General features: G+C 40.6%; 1 protein-coding gene across 2 annotated transcripts; it reads left to right on the top strand.

Moving 5' to 3' along the window:
• Nucleotides 1-1,339: 1,339 nt before the first annotated feature.
• On the top strand, nucleotides 1,340-7,687 carry LOC123087020 (AMSH-like ubiquitin thioesterase 3). 2 transcript variants are annotated; one of them, XM_044508915.1, is made up of 14 exons: nucleotides 1,344-1,832; nucleotides 2,024-2,088; nucleotides 2,180-2,273; nucleotides 2,429-2,602; nucleotides 2,741-2,847; nucleotides 3,308-3,413; nucleotides 3,505-3,551; nucleotides 3,662-3,986; nucleotides 4,140-4,229; nucleotides 4,308-4,370; nucleotides 4,949-5,023; nucleotides 5,817-5,879; nucleotides 6,910-6,962; nucleotides 7,403-7,687. In XM_044508915.1, the coding sequence occupies exons 1-14, from the start codon at nucleotides 1,704-1,706 to the stop codon at nucleotides 7,581-7,583; spliced, it is 1,572 nt and encodes a 523-aa protein (XP_044364850.1). In that variant the 5' UTR covers nucleotides 1,344-1,703; the 3' UTR covers nucleotides 7,584-7,687. The 2 variants fall into 2 exon arrangements, with proteins under 2 accessions (XP_044364851.1, XP_044364850.1); XM_044508916.1 differs by lacking the exon at nucleotides 5,817-5,879 and having other exon boundaries at nucleotides 1,340-1,832.
• The last annotated feature ends 1,954 nt before the right edge of the window (nucleotides 7,688-9,641 follow it).

Genomic DNA, 9,641 nt, shown 5'->3' with positions numbered 1-9,641 from the left:
AGGATACAATTGCATGGGGACCAGGGAGGTTTGGACAATTATTGATGAAGTCGGCGTATGGGTTTGCTTTTGATGAAGCCAACAGAGAATCTCAACCTGCATTTAGCACTAATCCGGAGAGCTGCCGGACCATCTGGAACTTGATATGGAAAACGGATATTCCCCCAACAGTCAAAAACTTTGCTTGGAGAGTGGTCTCAGACTCCCTTCCTACTTGGGTTAATAAGCACAAGAGGACCTTGGAAATCACCAACATATGCCCGGTGTGTGGCGTGGAACCAGAAGACAACTTCCATCCGTTATATCGCTGCCCTAGAGCACGGGAATTATGGATGTATATGTCGGAAGTTTGGAGCCTTCCACCGGTGGATACTGTGGCGAATGTTGGGAAGGAATGGTTGTTCCAAGTGCTACAACCACTACATGAAATAGAGAGGTCCATGCTTCTTATGACACCGTGGAGGTGTTGATTCATACGTAATGAGATAGTGCACAACAAGATTCCGCCGCCTCTTGAAGTATCGAGGAGGTTCCTTATTAGCTATTTGGAGTCGCTAATTGCTATTAAAATGAACACACATATGGATCCAGCCAAGGTGAAATCAATCATCTCTTATGACCGCATGTTACTTCAGGCTTATATAGCGCCCTCACCGGTCGTCCCCAAGTGGGCTGCACCACCGAAGGGGTGCGTAAAGCTTAACACGGACAGATCTTTTGATGCTGGCAGGGCAGGAGCATGTATGGTATTACGGGACTCTTTGGAAGGCTTAATCTTTTCAGCATGCACAACACTTTACTCGTGTCGTGAAGCTTTGGAGGCAGAGTTGTGTGCTTGCATGGAATGGTTACCTCTAGCGATCCAGCGAAGTGATCGCCCAATAGCCATTGAGATGGATTCACTTGTTGCTATAAAGTTGATCCAAGGGCAAGAGAAAGATAGGTCTATTTATGCTTCATTAGTCAAAGAGATTAGATATCTCTTATATCTTCATGAAAGTTGTATTACTCATGTAAACCGTACTCAAAATCAGGTTAGCGACAGTCTAGTAAATTTTGCTCCTACGAAGGGAAGAACCATGACTTGGATTGGCTCTGGACCCCCGAGAGTGCTTGAGCTAGTCACCGCTGATTGTAACTTTTTGTTGGCTTGAGTAATACAATATTTCTACGTGTAAAAAATATATTTCTAATGAGTTAATATGATTGTGTACTAAAAATTGGACTTTAGGTGGGGATTGAAGCAACACTTATAACGAAGAAAAATATCTTTTAGTAGTATTACAAGTGTAATAAACTGAGTTTCAATCAAAAAAGTGTAATAAACTTAATCACAGATTTAGTCACATTCCTCATCGCACACGGCATCCCTCTCGCCGCTTCCGCCCCTCGCCGGCGTCCTCGTCCCCCTCTCCTACTCGCGCCCCCTCTCTTCCTCGATCGGCTCATCCGGCAACTGCCCCCACTGACCGACGCGCCCCGCCGCTACCGCGCTTGGCGCTTCCTGCTGCCTCTACAGTTCTGCGCCCCACCCCCCACCCCCCACCTACTCCATCGTCTCTTCGCCGCGTCTCCGCCGCCTCCCCGCGTCTGCCTCTGTGGTCACATCCTCCCACCGTCGGAGCGACCCAGAGATCCGCCCGGACCATCTTCGCCGCAAAATCTCGCCGGAGGAGTCGGCACAGAACTAGGCGTCGCCGGATATGGCCATGGCATCACCTTGGCAAGCTGGGAGATACATAAACATTGAGGGGATGGCGCGCCCGGTCGCGGTGGACCACCGCATCAGCCTCCCCTACTACTTCCGCATCGCCGACAATCTTCTCCGCCAGGTCAAACCCTAACCCGAGATTCAGAGTCTCTGCTCCGCGATCCCGTATTTTGGTGCTGATACCTCTGCATGTAACCGGCAGTTTCGGGTTCAGGGACGCTGAATCCGTTTGTATTTGCTACGCAATCAGCGTACATACTGTCAATTAGCTCGCGGGCGTGTAACATTTGGGTCGTTTTATGTGGTGCACAGGCGAACATATATCGAGAGGAAAAGAACCTCATCGACCTGTACATTATCCTCCTGAGATACTCGAGGTGGGTGTGCTGTGTTGGTATATCTTATATTAGCTTGTTACAATATCTTAAGCTTGGTGTTGATGGTATGCTGACCTCTGTTTACTGGCAGCCTGTTGTCTGAGACGATCCCGAAGCATCGTGATTATCATGCTTTCAAGTCAAGAGAAAAGGAATTCCTGAAGAGAGGGCCGCATAACTCCGATGTATTACCTCTCTAAGCTTAATGAATATTTCTCCTAGTGCTTCAGCATTTATTAGATTGCTTAATGAGTAACGTAGAAGTGTAGTATGAGAGTTTTTTGAATTTGGAATGGAAATATGTCAAATGCTTATGCTGACTAGCTCAAATTTCGTGCAGAAACTCTTGAACGTTATCAGTGAGCTAGAGTCTTTGAAGCCGATTGTGAAACAGCAAATTGCTGAGCTTAATAGAAGGGCTGCAGAAGAACGTAATGGTCCACATGAAACCTATGCTGGAAATGGTGCAAGCAGTAGGACAGATCAGCTTGCTGCAAGTCCATATATGGTGCAGGTATACCCTTTATTTCCCATCTTGAAGTTTTTATGCCACCTTTTTTAACAAAGGGTTATATAATGCATATTTGTTGGCATTTTTCTTATACTATTGTTTTATTTCTTTTTCCATGGAATTTACTTTTTTCTCATGCAGCCAGTGTTTGGAAGCTCAACAGGACCATTGCAGAAATCATCCTCTAGGTGGAACCATCAAGAGGCTTCGCCACAGGGTGTTGAACCTGATAGGCATCTAGTCAAATCGTACGTTTATCATTCAATCCTATTAATGTCCATGTTATACCAAGACCAATCTTATTTCGGAAATGGCCACAGGGTGTCGAGCCCTGTACGTGACTGATTCCGGAATCGGTGATTTGATATTGGTCTTGGTATTTCTTAAAAATAAGATTTTGTTTGACTGCATTTGGTTAACATGTATCTTCCTTTTCTGAAACTGTTCTCGATAATGAAATGAAAAATCGTCCCAATTGTTTTTTACATAGCTACTGAAAATCATGTTCTAATTTCTATTCATCTGTAACTCATCTAATCTCTTTGGTTATTTGATCCAACTTGCAATAGATGGGCCTCTGCTTCTTTTTACTGCTATAAGCACATGAACTGTCATATACAGCTGTTTACATACTGTATAGTCGTTGGCTAATGCTTTGGTTTAATAATTAGGGAGAAATAATTTGCTTCCTCTGTGTAACTTATGCAGATATGCCAGTTTGCCATATCCAAAAGATGAAACACTATCCAGACATTCAATACTAGGACCGAATGGGCTTCATGGCCAATGGACAAGGCCTGTTAGTGGTGTCAAGGTATAATTATTATGTTCTCAATTTGCTTTACATGTTTTATTTAATGACATGAAACTATTGATTATGAGTTTTATAATTGCTTGTTTTACAGGTCCAGTATCCAAGTTACCCCGAACTGAACCAAAGCAATATCCCTAGGTGAGGACTCGTATTATTCTCCATTTCTTTGTATAGATACCAGCCAATACAGCTAATGTAGGTATAACTATTTCTGATTATATGCCCCTTTTGTTCCATTGCTTCTGCAGTTTAATTCCAGCAATCTTGAACCAAAATGACTCACATGGTCCTAATACAACATCACTGGATGGATTGACAAATAACAATGGTGATATGCAGTCTGTTCTCTCACTTGATGATGGTCAATGGTCTTTACCAGTAAAAGAGCCAGCCTCTGTGTCTCCTGCTAGTTTCGAGGAAGAATTCTCGCAGCTGAATATCAGACAGCCTAACCCCCCACCAGTCCTGGCACAAGTACATCCTGAGCGTAGACCGATTTCTCCATCAAGAGTAGCTGATCCAAGACCAGGACTTGCTCCCTGTGACACAGGGCGTTTTCAAAATTTGCATGTGGTAAATAAACTAAATTCAAATTGCAGGTTCTTTACTTTGTCATGGTATTTTTCCAGATCCGTTGTGTTCTTAAGCATGATTATTTATCCATATTTCATCTGTAGCAAATGTAGACCTGTACCTCTTGACCGTTATGTTGTTTTACCTTGACAGCCGGTGGCATTAATGGAGTCTTTTCTGAGACTTGCTGAGGCAAATACTGCAAAAAATCTGGAAACATGTGGCATTCTTGCTGGTAACCTGGTATATACCTCCCCACAAAGAAAATAGAAGGAATATTATATTTGTTTACATCACTAACATTTCTATATGCTTATGTAGAAAAAGAGAACTTTTTATGTGACGACACTGATAATTCCTAAGCAGGAATCAACGTCTGATTCAGTAAGTTGTTTTTCTTTCTGTTTTTTATTTCTTTCATCAGATGTTAACCCTCAAGTCAATCGAGTCCTTTCTCTAAGCAATTTATCAGGTTGATGAGCCTTTTGTAATTCTTGCTGCTCTTATACCTTCTTCATATATATTCTGTATCCATAGTTCACAGGGACTGGTGATTGCTTAGCAAAACATTTGAACAATTTGGACTGACGCTCATGATTGTAAACTCTAAACTGTACATGTTACAGAGCACCCTAACAAGTTTATATACCTTATCAGAAGAAAATGTGACCAGCGAAGGAGTTTCCTTTTATTAAAATAAATTGGAATGTAACTTTGATTTAGATGCTCTTTATGATTTACTGTCATATGGCTTGGAGTCTGAGGGCAGTGAGAACTGGAGGTTTCATGTCCATGCTTGAGTTTTAGTAAATTGATTTGATTAGTGGCTAGTGGCTAATGCTGCACCCGCTATAAGCTCATGCAAGGAGCCTATGGTTTTCTCTTCTTACTCCAAGTTTACATATTACAGTGCAGTACCCCAAATTTAGCATTTTAAGAAATAACTTGTTTTCCTTTTCCAGTGTCAAGCTACGAATGAAGAGGAAATATTTGAAGTTCAGGACAAAGGCTCACTTTTCACCCTTGGTTGGATTCATGTAAGTTCAACTTGACAAATTGTTGTTGTTGACTGATCAAGCTATATTCAGACTTTTGAGTGTCCTGTTCATTTGTCCTGTATTTTAATGATTGTACCTAAACAAAATGTGAACTATAATTTGTCCTCCTGTTTTAGTTTCTACCAATGATGTCTATTTAAGACAGTGATCTAGAATGGCTAACTGTGACTACTCGGACTATTAAAGACAGCAAAACACACTTAACTATCATGACTGTCGCTACTCTGCTTAAGTACTGTGAAATTAAGTACTGTGAAAAGGGTCCATATTGTGACTATATATATTTTGAAAGCCTATTCATAGTTGAATTTTACTCCCTCCATAAACAAATGCAAGACATTTTAGGTCATTAAAGTAGTGACCTAAAACGTCATACATTTGTTTACAGAGGGAGTATTTGTTTGTTGATGCATATTAGTGCCCATGTCCCCATCTGTGTTAAGTCCATTGTGCACTGTTCAAAAGCACCCAAGAAATTGCATGGATGTAGTACACATGGAGCACACCTACCAAATTCAAAAGTATCAGTCCTATGCTTAAAGAATTTGTGTCCTATCAAATATATTTGAGCGGATGGGGTTATCTATTGGGAACTTGTTGAGGCTAAGGTTATTGTTAACTCATTCTGTACTCTAAATTGCTACAGTTTAATACTCACTGGGAGTTTCGTGATGCTCAGTTGTGCCGAAAGCACCATTTGGTGTCTCTGTATCCTAACCTATGATATATTGACAATTAAACTCTTCTTTCACAATTTTATGTTCTTTTTCAGACACATCCGACACAGACCTGCTTTCTATCTTCCATTGATCTTCATAATCATTATTCGTATCAGGTAATCCCCATGTGCCATACTTCTGTTGTAGTAATTGTTGTTTGTATTGTGCTTTGCACTCACTGATGCCATGTCCAGCAACTAGTTGATCTGAGCCAAAAAAGGTTTCTCAATATATGGCTGTTGTTCAGTAGTGGCCCAAAGTCTCGGAATTTGAATGCACTATAGCAATGAAATTGGGTTGTAATTTCTCGATCAATAGAAAAATTATTGTTGTGTTTCTTGTATGATTTTGCTTGACACAAATATCTTGAAACTGGGTTCGTTGGGACGTTACATCCCTGAGATTGAGAGTGTAACAAGTGACTGCTGGCGGCTCCCTTTGAGATGATTCTTGTATTTTTTTCCCTTTATTCATTATTTACTCACCTAAAGTAGAAGGGTTAGTGCTGAAGATAGAATTCAGCTAACTGTGATGTCTCTGTTACTGACTTATCTCTAATTCCTTAAGTTCTAACTTTATGGGCAAGGATTTCTATGCTTCGGCACAACTTCCCTGGCACCGGGCTATGATTGCAGCATTGGTAATGAATTTGTATACGGTAGTCATGGCATTTTCTTGTATGTTTTTGGTCCAGTCTGAAATGTTGTTGCTGAGCCAAAATTGATGAAATTCTTTATTGTTTCTGAAATCCTTATCACTAAACTAGTAGTAACTAAACACGTGCAATGAACGTTTGGGAGGGGTGCATCAGCATGCTATTCAGGAGGCAGTGGTGGGTGATTCGTAATTTACAACAAGCCTAGGGGTATTAGTTGTGTTGTGCTGCGCTGAAGATGGAATCAATATGGACCTTTAGATGTGGATAGCCAAGCAGTTAGGATGTTTTGGATCAGCCACAGCTGGTGCTTTTTATGTTAGTGGAGATGTTGTGAGGATCTACATACATACATCTTGCAGTCAAAAGCAGACCGTGCCAATATCATTTGTCAACTGCTTGCTTCTTACAAGTATATTTCATAAACTACTCCAGCAAATTCATTAGTATTCTTAACTTGATCCTGTGTTTGGCATTGTTGGCTTCAACAGGTCATGCTTCCTGAAGCAATTGCAATTGTCATGGCGCCTACCGATACAACAAGGTATATGTTACATTGGACTCGCATGCAGTTTTTTGGGCAAATTAGTGCAGATTTTGTGGTTTGAATTTACATTGCTGTATATTATTATCCTTCATTTCTGTATTTCTTAGCCATAGATTAACTAAATGCTATAATTTCCTTGATAGCTGGAGGAAAGAGTAGTTCCTAGTTAAGACCATGAATCTGCAAATGATTATGTAGACACGCACATGCTTTACGTTCCTCCCCTGCAGTTATTCCTCGGTCCTCAGTTTCAGTGAATCCGTTGAACCTAAAATAACAAGTACTACCAAGCAATGTTGCTTAATCCTTCCCGAAACAAATCCTTGGAAAATACGCATACTGTTCTTCATTGTCTTGAATAAATTATTTACAATAGGTGCTGTCTGTTCATCTGATTAGACGATCTCATGACAATGGTCTATATTTTCTCTGAGCAGGAAGCACGGCATATTTCACCTCACGGATCCAGGTGGCATGGGGGTGATCCACGATTGCCAGGAGACTGGTTTCCATCCTCACGAGGAGCCTCTAGATGGCACTTCAATCTACGAGCATTGCTCTCATGTGTACATGAACCCCAGTGTGAAGTTTGATATGGTTGACCTTCGTCGTGTGTGAGCCCGATTCTGATAGAATTATGCGTTTATACATGGTAGATAAGAAACTTGTACCTTGCTGCGGAACATAACAATGTACAGTACATATTGGAATTGATTGCTTTACGAGCTCACGCGTCATACGCCCTACCTATTTGCCTCTTTGGTAACCACTATGTAGAGTGAGTTCTCATGTCAATTTTTTTTCGTGGAACAAGGAGACATTCACAATTGATGATTGCTTGCAAAAAGAGAGAAACAAATATGTTGACTGATCTAAACTGTACTAAAACAACAAAAGGGGCACAGAATGCATGTCTAAACTACAGCTATATTTCACAAATGTGCATGTGGTTCTCTACATTGTTCTTTTGCCATAGGTTTCTTTGCACTTCGATGATTTGCCCCTGTTTTCATTGCACTTGATATTTTGACACTCATTTCATAGATAGTTGTAGTTTGGTTTGGTAAACAATTGGTTTGGTCATTAGGATATCAATCCTGGAGCTTGGCATAAATTCACCCCGTGAAACATTGGCGGATTGAGGTGGTCAACCATGAGGAGGATGAAGAAGGCCACGGTTGGATGCGGAGTATTTGAACACGAGCTCACATGCTCCTTGATGAATAGTAAAATCTGTAAAATAGTAAAAAAAATCTGAATTTCTTTTGTAATAAACATTGATGAAAGTTTTTACTTCGTGGAATTTTTTGTGATGAAATGAGGTCTGGGAAAAAAACGATGCTCCAAAAAACTATTGTTGGGAGCATTTTGGAGCATCGATTTTGTTCTTTTGGTCCAGACCTCCACCAATGTTATTTCATCACGAAAATTTGCAGGAAGTTAAGACTTTCAGCAATGTTTATCATAAAATACTGTTTTTTTCATCATTTTCTTGAATTTTACTGTTCATCAGGGAGAATGTGAGTTCGGATCAAAAGAGCTCTTCCGGCCACGGTCTCGCTTCCGGAAAATATCTACCGTGCCATCAATTAGCTTCGCTAACATCGGAAGAGAGATGGAGTCGCAGAGTGTTGCGGAGGCTAAGGCCCTGCTTCGAATCGGTGGATCTTTTTACAACCATATTTATTCTACAAGTGTATTTGACTGGCTGTATGTAATTTCCACTGAGAAAGAAAAACGATGGATGGAGGCGTGTATCTTTTACAGGTGTAAAGCGCTGGAAAACAACAATCCAATCAAGACCTAAGGGCATCTCCAACGCACGCGGTACATCAAAGCGCCCCCTAAATGTTTGAACCGCGTGGTTCGTCTTTTTTTTTTTACAATGCAACGGGTAGTCAAACGTCCGCACACACAGTCGTCAGACATGTCTGCAGTTTGATGTGTCTGATTTGATACACGTCGCTGGAGTTGCCCTAAACATTTTGAGGGTGATAATGTCAGGAGAGCAGTTGTAATTGCTTTGGCCTCACATTGCACACACTTTTCTTGATGAAACATAGCAAAAAACTTGGTGTTGCCGTGGAAAACATTTAGAAGTAGATTAAAGTGTGTGAGAGAATTAAGATCCGTGAGGATATTGACGAACCGAGCAATCTTGATCCGGTGTACTTTCTCCGTTCCAAAATACTTAAAATCTTATGTTTGACCAAATACATGTAGAAAAATACTCTGCCCCTGCGTAACAAGCAATGCCTTTATAAACTCGATCAAATTTAAAGAGGTTTGACTCCAAACCTCCGGCATCTGCCTATCCGGTCACCCTGTGCATTTCAAAACCGAACCGAAAAACCATACCGAAAATAAACCGAACCGAACCGATTTTATGGTTTTTATGGTTTCTGATTTTGGTATGGTATGAACTTTTCATACCGATTTGAACTTTGGTTTTTATGGTATATACCGAAAAACCGAACGGTTAACCGAATAAACCGAAGTAAAAATAAATTTATATTTTTTGAGATGAACAACCATACAAGTTGTCATTTTTCTTATACATGAGTCAAATTCACTAATAAGCATGTAAAATTTTCTTGTAACATAGTCATTTTTCTCTTTTTAAAATGCTAAGCACGTCCATAACCATCAACAGACGAATTAATGCATGCATATATA

This window comes from Triticum aestivum, chromosome 4A (assembly GCF_018294505.1).
Source record: "Triticum aestivum cultivar Chinese Spring chromosome 4A, IWGSC CS RefSeq v2.1, whole genome shotgun sequence".
NCBI lineage: Eukaryota > Viridiplantae > Streptophyta > Magnoliopsida > Poales > Poaceae > Triticum > Triticum aestivum.
Note: the sequence above shows the minus strand (reverse complement) of the source record. Positions and strands in the feature narration are given on the sequence as shown.

Coding starts and splice junctions, on each gene's coding strand:
- LOC123087020 (XM_044508915.1), top strand. CDS start 1,704: ATGGCCATGGCATCACCTTGGCAAGCTGGGAGATACATAAACATTGAG. Junction 2,089..2,179: donor ATCCTCCTGAGATACTCGAG/GTGGGTGTGCTG, acceptor GTTTACTGGCAG/CCTGTTGTCTGAGACGATCC. Junction 3,552..3,661: donor AACCAAAGCAATATCCCTAG/GTGAGGACTCGT, acceptor TTGCTTCTGCAG/TTTAATTCCAGCAATCTTGA.